This window comes from Physeter macrocephalus, chromosome 17 (genome assembly GCF_002837175.3).
Source record: "Physeter macrocephalus isolate SW-GA chromosome 17, ASM283717v5, whole genome shotgun sequence".
Taxonomy (NCBI): Eukaryota; Metazoa; Chordata; class Mammalia; order Artiodactyla; family Physeteridae; genus Physeter; species Physeter macrocephalus.
Window position 1 is genome coordinate 2148463 of NC_041230.1, and position 21018 is coordinate 2169480.

Genomic DNA, 21018 nt, shown 5'->3' on the forward strand with positions numbered 1-21018 from the left:
AACTACTGAGCCTGAGTGCTGCAACTACTGAAGCCCGTGCGCCTAGAGCCCGTGCTCCACAACGAGAAGCCACCGCAATGAGAAGCCTGTGCACTGCAACGAAGAGTAGCCCCCGCTCGCCGCAACTAGAGAAAGGCCGCGCGCAGCAACGAAGACCCAACGCAGCCAAAAATAAATAAATTTTTTTAAAAAACACCAAAAACTGTCAGATAGTAACTTAAAATAAACAGGTCAAGGTCGAGGGAAGCACCCCGGGTTAGCCTTACAGTCCTCCTTGCGCTGACCTGCGCTCCCTACTCGCCTCCCCCGCACCCCACCCCACCCCGCCCAGCCCTGCTTCTCTTCGCCCACACTTTCCTCTGAAACCGGAATTGGAGTACACGAGGTGAAGTTCACACTTAAACAGTCTCCTTTTCTGTAAGTCTGTGCTGCGTGGTCCCCCTTATTCTGTCCTCAGGGTCTTGGGAAAGGCTCGACCTTGTATCCCAGCATCCGGGATACAAGTAAATCCAGACATCACCTACAGGTCCGTTCCAGGTCGTGTATGTTTTCCTTTGGGTTTAAATTCACCCTGAAGCTGGTCCCTGCCCTTGGCTTTTGTGCCATTCGTCCACGTGGGAGCTGCCTTTCAACATTTTCTTGCTTGAAACCCTTTACCAGGACTTCCTGGTGATCCAGGGGCTAAGGCTCCGTGCTACCAATGCAGGGGGCCTGGGTTCCATCCCTGGTCAGGGAACTTGATCCCACATGCGGCAACTGAGAGTTTGCACGCCACAACGAAAGTTCCCTGCATTCTGCAACTAAAGATCTTGCATGCTGCAACAAAGATCTCGCAGGCAGCAAGGAAGATCCCGCACGTGGCAACGAAGATCCCGTGTGCTGCATAAATAAGTAAATACCCTTTACTACATCTACCCCCCAGCCTCGCCCTCTCGGCCCTTGGAGGGCAGTGCTGGCTTCCCCGCTTCCGGAGAGGCCGCGTCCTCTCCCTGGTCCTGGGATTCTGGAGAGCCCGCCGCGCCCCCTCCACCTTCCTCCCAGACCCCCGCGTCCTCCTGTGGCCGGTCCTTCTCTGCAGGCCTCCCCTTTGTAGTCAGCCCTTCCCCGTATCCCGTTGTGGAGGTGACCTGGGCCAGCCGTGTGACAGCCATTGTTGTTCTGTCTCCAGCGCAACTGGAAAATGTGCTCTTCCGGTAGGCAGGCATCTTTTTCAGCCGCATCCTTGCAAATAGGTAGGCGAGGGGGATCGGGAGAAGCAGAGACAGAGAAGGACTGAGAAAGAGAAAAACGGAGGAGAGAAGAATGTGGGAAAACCGATGAGAATATAGATGATGGCTGAGGATCTTGCAAAGAGACAGTAACATAAAAGAAATTTAGCCTTGAAAGTCACAGTTCTCTAAAATAAGAAAAGTAATTAAAACAGGATCTGCAGGGGTAGGAGAGTAACATAGGGAGAGGAGTCCTGAGTCAGTGATAGGAGGGGAAGCAACAGTGGTGAAGCACTTCACACAGAGCGTCGGGGGCAAGGATAAAGGAGTTGGAAACTTGGCGTGCAGGGCATCGTGATGCTGGGAGAGAAGCAGGAAAACTAGTGATTGGAAGGGGCAGAGGAAGAGAGCGAGCAGGAAGGATGCATAGCCACCTGGGGTGCCGGAGAATGGGGTGGAAGTGAGCATAACAGGAAGAGAAGGGGTGTACCCCCAAAGGAACAGAGGAAGCAGAGATGGGGGAAGAAAGGCAGAAAGACATAGAGATTTAAGGCAGTCAAAGATTGAGGGGAGGGGCTTCCCTGGTGGCGCAGTGGTTGGGAGTCCGCCTGCCGATGCAGGGGACGCGGGTTCGTGCCCCGGTCCGGGAGGATCCCACGTGCCGCGGAGCGGCTGGGCCCCTGAGCCATGGCCGCTGGGCCTGCGCGTCCGGAGCCTGTGCTCCGCAACGGGAGAAGCCACAACAGTGAGAGGCCCGCGTACCGCAAATAAAAAAAAAAAAAAAGATTGAGGGGAAAGAGCAATAAGAGGGGAAACAAGTTGTAGAGCAGGCATGACGTGTGAGGGTCGAAATAGGAGGGCAGGAACACCAGTAGAGCAGAGGGGAACAAAAAGAAAGAGAAAGAAATAGGGAGATAAACAGAATGAAATGGAAATACATAGTAGTGTATTTAGAGGAGAGACACTGGATTCAGGTGGGTGGTGCATTTCGATATGGATGATTAATTTGTGATAAATTGATTTGTGGCTTCAGAATCTAATAAATTTCAAATTTGTTGCCTTAGGTTAGTTATACAGATGAGGATGACAATTGCAAAACTGTCTATAAGGTTTGTGCATTTAATAATCATTTGTTTCAGAAGATAATACCCTTTTGTAATTCCTATTCAGCCCGGGGCAGTGACTTGACTCAGACAGTTGTCGGTCACCCTGTTCCCTTTTCCTGACATGGGGTAGAGGACAGGGCAGAGGAGAAGAGGGGAAAGAAATGCCTATCACCACAAGGTGCCTCTTTAAAGAAATGTTAAAACTCTTGGGGGTTTTTTTGGACTGGATTTACTTTTTTTTTTCTTTTTTACAGTTAATTACTTGGAGTTTGAGATAAATCTTAATATGTCCAATTTCTACTTTTCTATAAATAATTACTGACTTCTGAACTTAGCTTTGGTGGCCTTCTATAATTAACTCATGTCGTTCTTTTCTACATTTGATAGATTCTCAATTGTTTAAATCTTTGACACCAGCATTGTTATTTTTTTATTTTAATGTTTTTTTTGACCACGCCGCATGGCTTCCGGGATCTTTGTTCCCCGACCAGGCATTGAACCCGCTCCCTCGGCAGTGAAAGCGCAGAGTCCTAACCACTGGACCGCCAGGGAATTCCTGACACCAGAAATTTTAGATTTAATATAATTCACAAATTATTTCCCATTAAATATTTTTGACATTTGTTTGATGTTTGTGTGCTTCCTCCTCTTTATCTGAGATCTTGGAAAAGTACTTCAGTAAGTAATAAATAATTTTAGTCTATTTTGATGAGTACTTGGCAAAGATGTGAAATATCTTTTATATTAACATTCAAAATCTAGTTTAACCAGTTCCCTTCTATTCCATTTTCCTGCTTTTTCTGTGATCTGTTGAAATGGCGAGATGTGAGATGATGTTTCCATCAGGTCCCTCTTAACTGTCCTTGGCAAATGATGAAGGAAGGACTGGATTGACCTGGTACCTTCTTCCATCAGAGCCCCTGTATTCATGATGAAGAAGTTTGCTCATAGTTTCTTTCTAAGCTGACCCCTAAAAAGGTTTTCAGCTATGTTTTGCTATTCTGTATTTTTAAATTATGATACTGTGATTTTTCTGGAGAAGAATTACCAGAATTCTTGCTATCATCACTGCACCCATGTTCTCCAGGACTTCGTCTTCTCTCGGCTGGACAGTGCAACAGCCCATCACGATCTCCTTGTCTTGGATCTTCCCACACTCCCATTTGTTCCCTGTAAGAGCCCTTCACTCCTCCCCATACAAACCTCCCCTTCTCCCTGTAGCCCTCAATCTGAAGCCTAAGCTCCTGGAATGCCATTCAAGCTTGGTAATCTGTGCGATCAGTTCTTGAACGAGAAGTTTCCATTGCTGAAACGCATGAAAGATGGTGTTTTAAATGAGAGGGGAAATAAGGACAAACTCTGTCCAGTGGCCCCTCAGGTGGCCTTTTCAGAATTCCATTACACACGGTTCTAGTCACTCAATTTAGACCTCTTCAGAAATGTCTCCTGTCTGGGCCTCAGGGAGCCCACTTGTAACATGGAGATGAGAGACTAGACCAGAAACTCTCAGTTTGAGCAACACTGACGCCTGAAATGATTGGCCAGATTGGCTGTGTTTCTGTGTGTGGCAGCTCTTTTTGGAGAGAGTATCTAACTGTACTTAGTATTTAAAATGGGTCTCAGTCCTCAAAACTGAAAAAGAAAAACAAAAATGCTAGGATGGAGGCAGGAATAGGGGGGGCGGTCAGAGTAAGAGAGACAATAGTCAGATGTCTTCTGCAAATGAACACAGTTTATAAAGCTCAATGGCAAACTTTTAACATACCCACTTTCCTGTTTTCTACCCATGTGCTTTTGATTTAGGAGTTCTAGGAAAAGAGCTTCATTTATGCATATTATACTGTTCGCTGTGTACTCAGAAGGAGGCAAGCAGTGGGTGAATTTTTGAAATATTTTTCTAGACCCATCGGTAATGTCCTCAATCCTCAGGTGAACAAAGAACTAGTTTTCAGGAAAAGCCACAGCAAATCATGTTTCTTTTTTCCTATGTGGAGGAATTTCTGCTTCTCATTTGAATATTTTACCCACTTTGTAGCAAGAGAAAGAGCCCTAGGCTGTAGATAGTGAGGTGAATGCCTTTGGGGATGTACTGAAGTGTGAACACAGGTCAGATCTCAGAAGGGCTGAGGGGAAGCTTCCTTATTAACAGTGTTTGAGAAACTCTCCCCTCTTTGGAGAGTTCTATGGGAATACAGAAGTTTATTTATTATTTGAAATCTCATAGGAAATTTTCTTGTCCATAACTTATCACTTTCTCCATCCATATGTAAAATAAATGTGTTCTTTCACCCTCCCTTGGTGCTGCAGCTCCACCAGAGACAAGGGAAAATCTTGGTCATGAGCTGCTACACTTGCCATCTGGCTCCTGTGAACTCATTGTTGCTTGACTTGGAGGAGCTTGAGGCGGGCTGATTTTTGTTTTTTGTTTTCCTTCGTATATTACCGTATTTTTTATTAGTTTCATTTATTGATGTCTCTTTGTTGTGGTGACAGCCGGGGTTGGGGGAGGTACTCAACTTTCTCATGTGTAAAGGGTGTGATATTGACTGAAGATGATGGTGAAAATTCTTCAATGTGCTCCGGCGGGCTTAGGCAGCATGTGGTGAAACTTTGAAGCCAGTTCCCGTGCCTAGAACCAGCCCAGCACAGACCAGGAGGTGCTCTGTGGAGGGAGGAAAGCATCCCCTCCCCAGCAGTGGTACCTTGCCCAGGGACTTTTAGAAAAAAAAGTTGAAACACCATAATTCGAAAAGACACATGCACCCCAGTGTTCATTGCAGCACTATTTACAACAGGCAGGACATGGAAGCAACCTAAGTGTCCATCGACAGAGGAATGGATAAGGAAGATGTGGTACTTATATACAATGGAATATTACTCAGCCATAAGAAGAATGAAATAATGCTATTTGCAGCAACATGGATGGACCTAGAGATTATCATACTGAGTGAAGTCAGACAGAGAAAGACAAATATCATATGATATCGCTTATATGTGGAATCTAAAAAAAGTGTTCAAATGAACTTACCTACAAAACAGAAATAGAGTTATAAAAATTTTGGTCTTAAAATAACCTCTAGGGTTTTGTTCAGTTTATAGTTCACAGACCTCTGACTTGATGATTTAGAGCAACATCTTTCAACACTTAATGATTTCTCTTGCACGTGACAGGGACAGACACAACAGAGGCACAATGAGCATACAGGGTCCTTCAATACCATCCAAACTCAAACGCTGAGGTTCCTGGGTAAGTTTTTTATTATCATTATTGGTTTAAATGTCTAATATTCCATTTTTCAATATAACGTGTATTTATTTTTTGAATTTTGCTTGATATCATATTATTTAGAGACAATGTTAGACTTCAAGACTGTAACTCTGGAAAATATTGAAGACCTCCCTTTCTTCTTTTGCGTGGAAGGAAACGGTTTATTTGCTAAGAAGTACACTTCCCGTTAATTTCAGTAAGACTCGTGATAGCCCCCTTGTTTACATAGAAACCAGCCAGATGAGAATCCTCCAAATTTCCATCCATTGCCTTATTGTTTGTCTTCAGTTCTCTCTGGATATAATGGCAGTTACCATGATTTAATCAAAATTTACTTATGCTTTTCTCCTCTCCCAAGGGGCCTATGTTTTGAACCCCTTTTAAGCATTGTAATCCAGAACAACAGCGCTGCAGCAACTTAACCAAGCATAGGTGACTTTAGTGTAAAACATCCCCCAAGTACGTAAGCTCATGCCACCTGGTCATCCACTCCACCATATGGGAGTTTTCCCACTTGTTGACCTCTTGGTGTTAAAAAAAAAAAGTTCTTTTCTGGTCTGAATTTTAAGGCTTTACAGATTTTATGGCTGGAACATTCTCTATATTGTAATAATCATTTGGAATAAAACCTGTCCCTACCTAAGTTTGACAGTGGTAAATATTTCAGTCATTCCATCTGAACGCAAAAATGTGTATTTTTTAATTTTCTAGGACAGGGTTTGTGTGTGTGTGTGTGTGTGTGTGTGTGTGTGTGTCAAACTATATCCTTGTGTTTTTTACATTTTTGAATTGTTTGCATCTGTTTCATAATGAAATACAGGGAGACATATCAAAATCTTCCTGTGATTTAGGAAATTTAGGGGTTTTTTTTTTCCCCTTGTGAATGTATTTATTTTCCTGCAACAAAACTCTCCATTCAAAAAATGACTTTCCCCTATAATTGGCTTCTCCTCTATTCTTCTGTGTTTAATGAAAAGTTCCACTATCGACTCATTTCTTTGCTTGGAATCATGGAAGTCCATGCTGAAATGGCTTTTTTGCCAACATGGCTAGTTAGAAATATTGTATAATACAGAGTAAGCTACCTAATAGAGTTCACAAAATTTGAGTCACGGCAACTTTTAAAATGTGATATATCATCTTGTATTTATATATATGCTACACCAGGACATTCTCCTTACTAAATACCCTTAGAAATAGTGCAACTTAATTATTCTTTAGATGGAAATAATTCCCAATGTCTTCTAAAGGCTGTATATTTTATAGGCTCTTTTATCCACACTTGATAGAACTTTTCGAAATAAAAAACCAACGAGCTAAAATATATTACAATTTGAATACAGAAAGTGAAACTTTCTAATTACCCTCATAATGAACATATAGTCAGTTTGAAATTACATTGTTTAGTTATTATATCCTTAACTATAATTTCATAAACAAGTTTTTCTGAAAGATATTTAAAGGTAACTCTCAAAAGTGTGAAATAGGATTTCCCTGGCGGTCCAGTGGTTAAGACTCCACACTTCCAGTGCAGGGGGCTTGGGTTTGATCCCTTGTCAGGGAACTAAGATCCCACATCCCCTTGGGAGTGTTGCTAAAACAACAACAACAACCAAAAACAAGTGTGGCATAGAGCAGGTATTTTAATGAATAATGCAGTTTAAAAAAAAAAAGATTTATTTATTATTTATTTTATTTATTTATTTATTTTTGGCTGCGTCCAGTCTTAGTTGCGGCACTCGGGATCTTCGTTGAGGCTTGCAGGATCTTTCATCACGGCGCGCGGGCTCTTCGGTGCAGCACGCAGGCATCTCTCTAGTTGTGGCGTGTGGGTTGTTTTCTCTTCTCTAGTTGTGGTGCGAAGGCCCCAGGGCGTGTGGCCTCTGTAGTTTGCGGCACGCAGGCTCTCTAGTTGAAGTGCACCAGCTCAGTAGTTGTGGCGCGTGGGCTTAGTTGCCCCGCGGCAAGTGGGATCTTAGATCCCTGACCAGGAATCAAACTGGCGTCCCCTGCCTTGGAAGGCGGATTCTTTACCACTGGACCACCAGGGAAGTACCAATAATGCAGTTCTAATAAAAAGAAATATATATATTTTTTGTCTTTTTATTGCATGTATTTGAGATGATGGGATACTCACTAGCCTTATTTTGGTAATTATTTCAATATATGTAAGAACATTATGCTGTACAACTTAAACTTATACAGTGATGTATGTCAAGTACATCTCAATAAAACTGGGGGAGGAGGGGAGGTGGTTTTAAAAGGCAAATAAAACACTTTAGCCGAAAGAAAGAACAATGCAATTTATAACAATTTTAAAAAATGTATTGCTTTTTCAAAACAATTGTTAGTGAGGAACATTATCACACGCCTTACTTCTCCAGTCTCAGACCCCAGGTTTTGTCCCTGAGTCTCTGGAACTGAGCAGAGTGTTGAGTTTGGTCTCCTGGCTGAATGAGGAATAGAAACGGAAGAGCTTTTCTGTAGGATGTCAGTATGAAATGGACCATTCTACCTAGGGAGAATTTTGTATTTCTCATTCTAGTTTGTAATACAGAGACAAACCTAGCTTTTGTTTCCTCAAACTGCTTCAATTAATTCTAACTGCAGGCAATGTTCCCAGATCCGACCACTGCCCCACAGCTACCACTTGGAGACCCACATTCCCAACCTCTGAATTGCTTGAGCCTCCGGAACGGGGCATGCGAGCAAACTGCTGGGAAAAACAGCTTTTTATTGAAGCCGTTTCAACTTGTTAGGAGGAAACGTTAGTTTTACGACATCAGTGGCCCACACATCTGTAAAGCTTTTACCATAAAACTTCTAGATAGCAACTTAAAATCGGCACTTTCAAAGCGCCGGGAACTAACATACCTCAGCCTCTTACTACGCCCCTGGCGATCACCGCGATGACGTCAGCTCCCTTGCCCCACCCCTCGCGGTCGCGCTCCACTCAGTTCCCGCCCCCGGAAGCCCTGCCTCTAACTCTGCGCGTGCGCAGTTTCTAACGGAACCGGAAGCAGAGAGCTCGGCGTGGAGCTCGCGCTCCAGGAGGTAAGTTTCTCCTTTCTAGTGTAAATTTGTGCTGCTTGGTCCACCTTACTCTACTCTCAGCGTCTTGGGAGTCGCTACGGACCTAAAATGCCGGCACCCGGCCTTCCGCCCCCAGTGAATCCAGACGTCGCCGTCATAGGTCTGGTGTTTTCCTTTGGGTTTGAAATCGCTCAGAGGTGGGTCCCGGAGCCCTTGGTTTTTCTGCCTTAGGTCCAGGTAGACACCGCCTTTCGCTTTTTCCTTCATGAAACCCTTTACTGCCTCCTGTCTCCCCCTATAAAGCCGTCTTCCGCGAGGTGGATTCGCGGCTGCGCAGCCTCGCCCCCTCGGCCCCTGGAGGGCAGCGCCGGTCGCCCAGCTCCCGGAGAGCTCGCGTCCTCTCCCAGGTCCTGGGGTTCTAGAGAGCCCGCCCTTCTCATGAGACCCCCCCCTCCCTCCCTCCCAGCCCCTCTGTCCTCCCGTCTCCTCAGGCCGGTCCATCAGCTCCGCAGGCCTCTCCTTCGTAGTCAGCCCTTCCCCTCACCCCGCGTAGGGGGAGGTGACCTGGCCAGCCGTGTGACACCCAGTGTTCTTCGGTCTCCACGCTGGAAAATGTGTTTTTCCGGTAGGCGGGTATCTTTTTCAGTCGCCATCCCTGTAAATACGTGGGCGAGGGGGACCAGGCGAAGCTGAGACAGAGAGCGACTGAGAGAGGAATAGAAAAACCGCGTGAGAAAAGAATGAGGGAGAACCAATAGAGACGTAGAGGATTGGCTTAGGGACTTATAAAGAGACAATAAAATGAAAGAGACTAAGCCTTGCAAATAACAGGTGGATAAAGTAAAGAAGTGAATTATACAGAGGGATTTCCACAGATTAGAGGAAAACATAGATAGAGGGGCCCTGATTCAGCGGCGGGAAGGGAGGCAACAGTGATGAGGCCCCTCACACAGAGAGCGGGGGGAGAGGGTAAATGAGGTGGGACCATGGCCTTCAGAGCATCAAGGTGCTGGGAGAGGGAACAGCAGAGGAAGAAAGAACACCAAGGAACCATAGCCATCTGGGGTGCCAGAGAGTGAGGAGGGAGGGAGTGTATCACAGACAGAAGGGGTGTAACCCGGAGGGCAGAGAGGGAGCAGAGGTGGGGGAAGAAAGAGCATCAAGAGGGGGATCAGGTCGCAGAGTGGGGCAGGCCAGGTGTGAGGGAGGAAATAGGGAGGAGGGCAGGAACAGCAGGAGAGCAGAGGGGAGCAAAAAGAGAAACACAGGGCTTCCCTGGTGGCGCAGTGGTTGAGAGTCCGCCTGCCGATGCGGGGGACACGGGTTCGTGCCCCGGTCTGGGAGGATCCCACATGCCGCGGAGCGGCTGGGCCCGTGAGCCGTGGCCGCTGAGCCTGCGCCTCCGGAGCCTGTGCTCCGCAACGGGAGAGGCCACAACAGTGAGAGGCCCGCTTACCGCAAAAAAAAAAAAAAAAAGAGAAACACAGAGATGATATAGGGAGACAAACAATGAAATGGAAACACCTAGTAGTGCAGGTAGAGCGGAAACTGGATCCAGGTGGGTGGTGAGTTGTTTGGATGTGGATGACTAAGCTGTGATGTATGATCTGTGGTTTCAGAATGTAGTAAATTTAAAATTTGTTTGCTTAAATTATACAGATGGGCGTGAGAATTGGAAAACTTTCTTATATGGTTTGTGCATTTTGCAGTTATTTGTATCAGAAGATAACTTCCATCTCCAGTCCCTATTCAGCCAGGGGGCAGTGACTTGACTCAAGACAGCTGTGGGTCACCCCCTTTCCTTTTCCTGGCATTAGATAGAGCACAGGGAAGAGAAGTGGGGCAAGAAATGACTGACTCTGTTTACTGCATGGTGCCTCTTTGAAGGAACATTAAAAGTGAGTTTTTTTCTAATGGATTCACTTTTTTCTTTTTCTTTCTTTTTCTTTTTCTTTTATTTTACATGTAATTCTTTTTGTAACTTGGAATAAATCTTGGTGCATTAAATTTCTACTTCTCTGTAAGTAATTATAAACTTCTGAAATAAGCTTTGGTGGTCTTGTATAATCAACTCATGTGATTCTTTTCTAAATATGATATATTCTCAGTGTTTTTAACTTTCACACCAGAATTTTAAAAAAGTTCACAAAATACTTCTTTTTAAAATGTATTTAAGGTTTGTTTGAGGCCTGCCTCCTGTCTCCTCTTTATCTTGTGTACTGGAAAAGTTCTTTGGTAACTAGTAAATAATTTTAGACTGTTATGATGAGTTAAGATGATGTTAAGATGTCAGTCATCTTTTAACAGTCAAAACCTAGTTTAACCAGTTAGTCTAATATTCAGTTTTTTTCCATTGTATTTAGTCTGTTAAGATAGTGAGCTATGAAGGGATAGGAAGCTGCTTCCCTCAGGTCCCTCTTGACTGTTCTCTACAAATATTGAAGGACTGGGTGTAGTGACTTGGAACCTTCTTCCATCAGAGCCCCTCTATTCACGATGAAGTTTGCTCAGAGCTGATTTCTAACCTGACTCTTTCCAATGTTTTCTTCACCAGTGGTATATTTTTGCAAATCTGCATGTTTAAAAGATTTTACTACAGTCTTCTGGAAAAGAAGAATTAAATGCTTGGTACCAGATCAGACCTTGAAAGAGAAGGTTCCTTTGCTGAGGCAAATGGAAGATGGTCCTGGTGTTTTAGGTTGGAAGGATAAGGACAAACTCTGCCCGCTGGCCCTTCTGGATCCCACTTCAGAATTCAGTTCCACCTAATTCTGTTCACTCAACCTGGACTTTCTCATACGTGTCTCCACTCTGGGCCTCAGGGAGCCCACTTGTAACATGGAGATGAGAGACTAGACCAGAAACTCTCAGCCTGGGTAACTCTGAGCCCTGAAATGATTGGCCAAATTGTGTATGTGTTTGTGTGTGGCAGTTCTTTTTAGAGAGGAGTGTCCAGTTCTATTTAGAATTTTGAATGGGTCCCTGTCTTCCCAGAATGAAAAACAGAAGCAAAATGCTAGAATGGAGACAAGAACATAGGGTCAGAGTGGAAGTGACCATAGTCAGATGTATTTTTCTGCGTTAAGTGTAAATTTGAAGAGAGTTCATATCAATTCTGGCACTCAGACCTCCACTGGCTCTTATTTGTCCTCAGGACAAAATTCGAACTCCTCACTGTTGCTACACATCCCTGTATCATCCTCAGGGCCCCGCTAGTGTCTCCTGCCTCATCGTGGGAGCTGGCCCTTTTCCCATGGTTCACTTTACCCCAGTCACATTCACCTTTTGGTGTTCCCAAATGCCAAAGCCGTTTCTCTCTCAAATCTTAGTTCCCGTTCTTACCTTCTGCCTTTAAATCCCAGTGGCTCAGGCCCTTTGTGCTCTTTCAGGATTAGGCTCAGAGAGGTCTCTCCATCCCTTCCTGACAATCTCTGTCACGTTGACCAGGTTTTATTGCCTCTGTATCAATCAGCGTCATCAGAAATGCCATTTTCTTTTTTTTTTTGAATTTTATTTTATTTATGTATTTCTTATACAGCAGGTTCTTATTAGTTATCTCTTAGTGTATGTATGTCAGTCCCAGTCTCCCAATTCATCCCACCTCCCTCCCTCCGAAGAAATGCCATTTTCTATTGGTTTGGAGTCTTTCTTGTTTTTCCTCCATTGAAGGACTACAGTGTTTCTCTTCCTTCCAGGATGGCTGCAGCATCTCACTCTGGGGATGTGTTTAGATGCTAAGACTGTGGGTTGGGCTAAATAATCCTCAGGGAAGACCAGGTGAACAGGGTAGGTGATAAGGATGGTTCCCATGTTTGTTTTGAATATTTCAACTGTAATTGATCCTTACCCCATGTGGCTACTTAATAACTCAAAATAAGAGCCAAAAGATGTAGGGAGTCCTAAAAAGGCATACAGAATTGGTGTCCTCATGCAGTGTGCTGAGGTGTCCCCATGTTTAGTTTGCTGTGTCACTGCTCCACTGTAGCCCTCAGCGTTCAAGGCTGTGCACATCCAGGGACCAGTCGCCACCTTGGACAAGAGCTGTGATTTAACAGCAGGTCATCTGAGAGTCAGGGATAGTGATTTCACTGCGCTAAGCGGTGGGGGGGGGGGGGGGGGCGGGCAGAAGTCTGGAGCCTAATGGGGCATGAAGGGGCGCCCCCTCAGACAGCTAGGGTATTTTTTAATTGCCTGTGAGTGTGGAGAACAGGAGACAAGAATCCTGGGGGCCAATTTTTGACCTTCATACTGAAGGTCAAGTGAATGCCCAGTGTTCTTTGGGAGGTAGCTTGTGAATATTCCTGTTGCAACTACTTTGCTGAGCAGTCCTTAGGCCTTTTAGCCCTGTTTTCCCATGAGTGCATGGAGAAGAGGTAGAAAAATGGGGAATTAGAGGGGAGCCTATAATGGTCTGCAGGAGGGATATGGCAGCAAGTGGGAGCTTCAAGATGAGTCCAATGAATGGTATTTGCATTTGTCCCTTGTGGGGTCAAGGGGTGTGTGGAACTGCTGGCAAAGGGTCTGGCTCGAGCACCTGGAATTGGGTTTATGGGTAGTTGTGGGGTGCATTGCATGGTTTGAGGTGCCATAGTGTCTTAGCTCAGGTTCCCTGGGACCTAGCTGCTGACACTGAGGTTTACATGCATTGGTTTAATTGGGTATTTCATGATCCTACCTGAGGAGGAATGAAGACAGTGGATTTAGGCAAAGAGAAACATTTTCCTCCGTTGTGGTTAAAGGTGTGGCCTGAGGGCTTCCCTGGTGGCGCAGTGGTTGAGAGTCCACCTGCCGATGCAGGGACACGGGTTCGTGCCCCGGTCCAGGAAGATCCCACATGCCGCGGAGCGGCTGGGCCCGTGGGCCATGGCCGCTGAGCCTGTGCGTCCGGAGCCTGTGCTCCGCAACGGGAGAGGCCACAACAATGAGAGGCCCGCGTATCGCAAAAAAAAAAAAAAAAAAAAGTGTGGCCTGAGCTGAGTGCACAGGGATCTTTGGGTGCAGGAAGATGGGTGCCTTGTCCTTAGGTGATGACTCAAGAGAGTGCCCCACAGCATCTATTCCACATGTGATTTGGGTGTTATGGAGATTAAGAATTATCATGCAATTTTTAGAGTAGTAATATAGGGAAAATTGCAGAGATCATTTGCCCACTGTCACAGGAGGGATTCAGGATACTTCAGTGTTATTTAGTATTTGGGATTGCAAATGAAGAAAGTTTCAGATCCACTGTGAAAGATACAAAAGAGAATTTGGAATGTTTTCCTGGAAGATGTTGGGTTTCTTACCAAACCAAACTTGGGTCCCCTTGCTTGCGTGCAGTAAAGCCAATCTATTGACACCAGGTTGTGGTGAAGGAAAGTGCAGCGTTTATTGTAGCATGCCAAGCAAGGAGTCCAGGTAGCTTGTGGTTAAAAGGTCTGAACTCCCTGAAAGCTTTCAGGGACATTTTTTTTTTTAAACCCTGAGGAGTGGCTGTGCCCTTTTATTTATTTATTTATTTATTTAATTAAAAAATTTTATTTATTTTATTTTTTGCCGTGTTGGGTCTTTGTTGCTGTGCGCGGGCTTTTCTCTGGTTGCGGCAAGCGGGGGCTGCTCTTCATTGTGGCGCGTGGGCTTCTCATTGCAGTGGCTTCTCTTGTTGCAGAGCATGGGCTCTAGGTGCACGGGCTTCAGTAGTTGTGGCTCGCGGGCTCAGTAGTTGTGGCTCACAGGCTCTAGAGCACAGGCTCAGTAGTTGTGGTGCACGGGCTTAGTTGCTCCGCAGCATGTGGGATATTCCCGGACCAGGGCTCAGACCCGTGTCCCCTGTATTGGCAGGCGGATTCTTTTTTTTTAAACTTTTATTTATTTATTTATTTATTTGGCTGTGCTGGGTCTTTAGTTGTTGCATGCAGGATCTAGTTCCCTGACCAGGGATTGAACCCGGGTCCCCTGCGTTGGGAGCGCAGAGTCTTAACTGCTGGACCACCAAGGAAGTCCGAGGCAGGAGGATTCTTAACCACTGCGCCACCAGGGAAGCCCCAAAGACTTTTAAAGACAGGATGAGGGAGGGGCATTGTGGGGTGCGTGATCAGCTCGTGGACATTCTTCTGATGGCTTGGTGAGGTAAGTGGGCGTAAACCTCATCAACCTTCTGGTTCTAACCAGTCTGGGGTCTACGTCCTTATGGGCAGCATACAGTTAACTTTTTCACCTGGTGGGGGTTTCAGTATCTGCAAAACAGCTCAAAGGACAGGGCTCAGAATGTTATCTATAGTCCTTGAGGAGGAACTAAAGGTCCTTGACGTTGTTTAATGGCTAAAGTATTCTTATTTTGTCTTGCTTGACTCTTTTCCTTTCTTTCTGCATTTTGTCACTTTTATGATTAAATTTTTTCTTTGACTAAAGTTTTCTACAGACAAAAGGCAGGCAGAGAGCATCGAGTGGGGGCTCTGTTCTGGGAATTCCCCATAGGGTCCTTCTTGGTTATAAGTTCTCATTGGGGCATGTGCATCATTGGAAACATCTTTCTTTTATATATAGCTTTATGAGATCAGTGTTTGGTCTGTGGCCACTGTGAATAAAAATATGGTGTTTTGTGTCTAGTGGTTCCTTGGGTGGCTCATATGTATTTTGCCATCAGGCATGATTTATTAGAGTTTGGAATGTTTTCTGGTATTTTATAGCAGGATGAGTGAATATGGGTCATATGGAGACCGTGTTGGATTTATGAGATTTTGTAAGTTTACTTGAGCCCAGAAGGGAAATTATGCGTAGTAAGCTTCAAATGGCAGAACGTTTTCATTAGAGAGATTCTGGTAGGTATGTGTCTATGGGCACAACTTGAGAAGGGCCATTAAGTTCTTTGATGTAGGAAAGATTTTTCCAAGAATCAGAGTACCAGCAACACCACAGTGATCTGCATTCCAGAGGCACATCCTTGGGAAAATGTAGCTGCTACTTTCTTGCTCCCGGGCCAGTATTGGTTCTTCTACTGTCCTCTCCCTACCTGTCTCAACAAAACATGTGTGCACACACACACACATGCACACACACACAGTATAGAGAACAGGGAGCCCTTATGCTTTGTTGGTGGGAATGTAATTGGTTCAGCTCTTAGTGAAAGCGATATGGAGTTTCCTCTATAAATTAAACAAAGAACAGGCACACAATCTGTGAAACCCACCTGTGACTAGATATCCAAAGGAAACAAAATCATTCCAGTGAAGGAAATATATTTGCACTCCAATGAGCATTATTGCATTATTCCCAACAGTCTAGATGTAGAAAGAACCAAAATGTCTGTTGACAAATGAGTGTATATAGAAATTTATATCAGCCGTAAGTTATTATGACATTCTGGCATTACTATTATTATTTCTGACATAATTTCGGTTGAAGAAGACACACATTTTATATGGAAACTAGAAATGTCAAACTCATAGAGCCATAGAGTATAAAGGTTGTTATGAGGACTTGGGTGGTAGGGCAGTTGGGGAGATGTTGGCCAAAGGTTACAAATAGTTCAGTTGTGAAATGAATAAGTACAGCACGGACATCTAATGTACAGTATGCTGACTGTAGTTAATACTGTGTTACTATATAGTTGGAATTTGCTGGGAGAGTAAAACTTAATTGTTCTTACCACACAGACACACATTGGTAATTGTGAGTTGATGGAAGGGTAAATTACTTTATTGTGATAATTATTACACAGTGTATACATCTGTAAGATAATCACATTGCCTCACATGTACAGCATTGTTATTTATCACCTATACCTCAGTAAAGCTGCAAAAGAAAACTAAAGTGCTAGGTGTGCTGGGCTTGCCTGCTCTGAGTGCTGCTCAACCCAGGCTTCCCATTAGATTGTTGAAGCGTTTTGTATACACATGTTTTGTACCCTCTGACCAGAGATGTCCCTTCATATAGTTGGTATGAGGTCCAACCTCAATAGTATTTAAAGTGTCCGAGGTGATTCCATTCTGTATCCATCACTGAGCATCGTGACTCTGAGTCCCCCCATTTCTGAGCACTGAGATCTGGGCTGAGGGTGAGGGGCTCTGCTCTGCGTGGGGATGGATCAGGGCTGGTCTGTGACCTGCAGGGGATCGTTGGGTCCAGCTGAGGTGCCCGCAGCTGCTGTGTACGTGAGGGCCTCACCGGGAGGGGAGCGAGATCTGAAGGAAAGGGTGGGAAAACTCCCTGTTGGTCTCTGTGTGGGAGTTACTGTCCTGAGTCCCTCCTGGGACAGTGGGCAGCAGGGGACTGACTGTCTGTTCCACATGGAGAGATCTTCCTTGTGTTTATGGTTGTGGTACAGGAGTGGGGTCTTTTGATTCTAAGCATGTTTTCATCTTTCAAGATTGTCCTCTAAAGACTCATGTTGCCTGAGGAAGAAGCCCGGAAGAGGAGGGAGAGGAAAGAAAGGGAGTCAGGAATGGCTCTTTCTCAGGTAAAGTCATATTTTCATTTGATTCTCAGTCTGTTCTTTCTGACATGCCCTTCTTTGGACTCGCTAATCTTGTCTGACTCTGAAGTATCCTGGTTGACACTTGTACTTTCACAGTCATCAAGAGCCTTCCCTCAGTCCCTGTCAGCTCCACTTAGATTTCATTTCCCTATGACAGAGTGATCTGGATGATGAGAGCCAATGGTTTCCACTGGGCGTAGTCCTGGGCAGGATTGGTGTCAGTGGTGTCAGAGCTGTTGGGCAGCAGGAATTGTTTCGGGGTCCCACGTGGATGCAGTGTCCGCTCTCTATAAACCAGGATAAAGAAGCTGCATGTAGGAGGGTGGGAGGGAGACGCAAGAGGGAGGAGATATGGGGAGATATATATGTATATATATATGTATAGCTGATTCACTTTGTTATAAAGCAGAAACTAACACACCATTGTAAAGCAATTATACTCCAATAAAGATGTTATTAAAAAAAAAAGCTGCATTTAGAAGTCAGGTCTTAATATGCACAATACCTGGTAAAATCTGGATATCAGACCAATTAGGAGAAATTTGTTCCGGCTTTTTCTAAGGCAATTGAAACTAAAGTAGCTGACTTCAAAATCTTAATAATAGGGAATGGAAATGGTCAGTTGAGAGACAGACGTCAGTGGTAGAATGTGTTTTAGTCCATCGTTGAATTTAAACTATGAAATCAGCCTAAATCTCTGACAGTTGGAAATTCTTTAAATCACTTTCACACCTCCATTCCTCAGAAATTGTCTTTTCACTCTTTGGATTGCATCCTTTGACACACAGTTTCTACCTTTGATACAGGCAGTGTTCCAGCTTCATTCTTTTGTTAGTAGATACCTAGTTTCTTAGCACCATTTGTTATTGTGACTCTCCTTTCCCTGTTGTACAGTCTTGGCATCCATGTCAGTACATTTTTCATACATACCAAGGAGTATTTCTGGTATTCTAATCTGCTCCATTGTTTTATTTATCTGCGTTTCTGCCAGTACATCATCTTGATTACTTTGTAATATGTTTTGAAATCTAAAAATGATGGCCTCCATCTTCTTTTCCAAGAGTATTTTGGCTCTTTGGGGTCCTTTGCGATTCCCTATGAATTTTAGAATTATTTTTTCTATGACTGCAAAAATTGCCATTGAAATTTTAATAGGGATTCTGTTGCATTTATAGAACGCTTTGGGTAATACTGTCATTTTAAGATTCATAAGTCTTCCAGTCCATGAATACAGGGCGTCTTTTAATTTATTTGTATCTCCATGGATTTCTTTTAGCAACGTTTAGCAGTGTTCAGTGTATGAGTCTTTTACCTCCTTGGCTAAGTATTCTATCTCTTTTGATGCTGTAGTAAATAGCATTGTTTTCTAATTTTTTTTGATATTGTTCATTGTGTATAGAAATGCAACTGATTTTTGTGTGCTGATGTTTTTATGCTGCAGCTTTTGTAAAGTTTTCTTTTGAAGTAGTCATTTTTTTGTGGAATCTTTTTGTTTTGTATATATAAAACCTTGTCACCTGCAAGAAACCAATTTTAACTTCTTTTTCAATTTTCATATCTTTGATTTCTTTGTCTTCTCTAGTGCCTCTAGTTAGGACGTTCAGTACTTTCTTGAATAGCAGTGTAGACATTTTTTCCTTTTTAAAAAATATTTTATTTTATTTTATTTTTTTGGCCATGCTGTGTGCCATACAGGATCTTAGTTCCCCTTCCAGAGATTGAACTCATGCCCCCTGCAGTGGAAGCATGGAGTATTAACCACTGGACCACCAGGGAGGTCCCGCTTTTCCCTCTTTTGTTGTAAGCATTTAACATTGTAGACTTTTTTCTTTAGGCTGTGCCATGCAGCATGTGGGATCTTAGTTCCCTGTCAAGGGATCGAACCCACACCCCCTACAATGGAAGCACAGTCTTAACCACCGGATGGCCAGGGAAGTCCTTGACTTTTGTTTTAATACAGCTTTGACTGCATGTTATAAATTTTAGTATGTTGCGTTTTTATTCTCATTCAAATATTTTTAAAATTTCCTTGTGATTTCTTCTTTGACCCATTGCTTCTTTACGAATGGGCATTTGGGGGATTTTCCTGTTTTCCTTCTGCTCTTTATTTCTAGTATCTTTTCATTGTGGTTGAAGAAGATACTTTTTGTGATCTCAACCTTCTTAAATTTGTTAAGATTAGTTTTGTGGCCTAAGATGTGGTCTTTCCTGGAAAATGTTTTATGTATGCTCTAGAAGGATGTGTTTTCTACTGTCATTGGGTGGAGTGTTCTGTACATGTCTCTTAGGTACAGTTGTCCTATATTGTTGTTTAAGTCCTCTGTTTCCTTATTGATCTTTTTGTTTCTATCTGTAGGTAAAACTAGGGTGTTGAAGTCTCATTCTAATATTGTGCTGCTGTCTATTTCTCTCTTTATCTCTTTAACGTTTACTTCATTTTGGGGGGAGCTCTAATGTTATATGTATATGTATTTATAATTTTTATATCTTCTTGGTGATTTGTACCTTGTATCATTATATAATATCCTTTGTTTCATGTCAGTTTTTGTCTTTATTTTGTATGGTATAATATAGTCACCTGTGCTCTCTTTAGGACGGAATATCTTTTTCCATCCTTTAACTTTTTGCCTATCCGTCTCCTCAGATTTGTGAATGTTAACTGTTCCAACTCTCTGACACGTTTTCTCTGTTTTTCTCACTCTTGTTCTCTGTTTTTCCTGTTATTTCTTCTAGTTGCATCTACTCAAGCACATCGTACTGTGGCAAAAGGCAGGAGACCTAGCCAGCCCCCTTTACTCCAGGGTAGTTACAGAGAAATGCATCAAGTGTTTTCTTTTGATTATGGTGTATGGTGAAATGTTCTTGTTAACTCTGTTTTATATTTATTAATACCTTCATATGTCAATTTTAGTGGATAAAATTGTATTTATATTTTTGAATATAGGTATCTATTGAGATCAGTGTTAAAGTATCCTATTTTTTCATGTTAGTACCATTTACTGTAGCTGATATATTTTCATTGTCCCAAAGATGCTGAAATTCACTTGAATAAAATTGATGATGAAAAAAATGATGCAAAAATATGTCCAGAAACAACTCTCATTTCAGTTAATTTTGTGTTTACATATTTATCCAAGAGTTTATGAATGTTCAAGTGCATGGTTTGATAAAGGACATCATGATTTTATTACTACGTAAAATATCTTTTCCAGTTGAAATGATATCTTAAATATATTCCATGGCCTTGAATTTTTTCTACACTCTCCTGTTAATGTTTTTTGTTTTTTCTTTCAATTTTTAAATGTTTTTTGGCCGCACTGCTCGGCTTGCAGGGTATTAGTTCCATGATCAGGGATTGAACTTGGGTGTTCGGTAATTAAAGTGCGGAGTCCTAACCACTGGACTGCCAAGGAATTCCCTTGATGGTTTAAATAGTAATAATATTACTAACATTTTATGTACATTTTTGTGTGTTCCCACATCTGTAGTGACCTTTCAAGGTTTCTCCGGGAATTCTCTTTCAGTGTACTTTTACTGTTCTTTCTGTTACTAAATTTTCTGCTTCTTTAGCTTCAATTCCAGAGCCCAGCCACCTTAGTTCATGTGCTTGCTCTGTCATTTCTTAGCTTCTTAATCTCAGTTGAGTTTCTCAGACTGTCTCTGACAGTTTTCTCTTCTGTAAGATGGGAACAGACCTTACTCTAAAGAGCTGTTAGGTTGATAACAAGCTCACATCTATAAAGCCTTTAGAGTAGTTTTTTGCATATAGGAAGTATTCAACCACCATTAGTCATTGCTGTTGTCGTCATCATCATGATTTAAGATTTTGACTTTTTTTTTTTTTTTTTTTTTTTCTTTTTTGTGGTACACGGGCCTCTCACTGTTGTGGCCTCTCCCGTTGCGGAGCACAGGCTCCGGACGCACAGGCTCAGCGGCCGTGGCTCACGG

The 21018-nt window shown here is 43.3% G+C and overlaps 1 protein-coding gene across 3 annotated transcripts in view; it reads left to right on the forward strand.

The window, feature by feature from the left end:
• The first annotated feature begins 10399 nt into the window (after positions 1–10399).
• Positions 10400–21018, forward strand: part of LOC102984269 (zinc finger protein 813-like) — a 24153-nt gene continuing 13534 nt past the window's right edge. Inside the window, exons 1-2 of one of the 3 annotated variants that reach the window (XM_055079173.1) lie at positions 10400–10513; positions 16963–17052. Coding sequence is in view for 2 of the 3 variants with exons in the window: in XM_055079172.1 (XP_054935147.1) it covers positions 16981–17052 (72 nt within the window). In the remaining variant the exon portion in view is untranslated. The remainder of the gene's footprint in view (positions 10514–16962; positions 17053–21018) is intronic. The other 2 variants (XM_055079172.1, XM_055079174.1) reach the window with 2 other exon arrangements.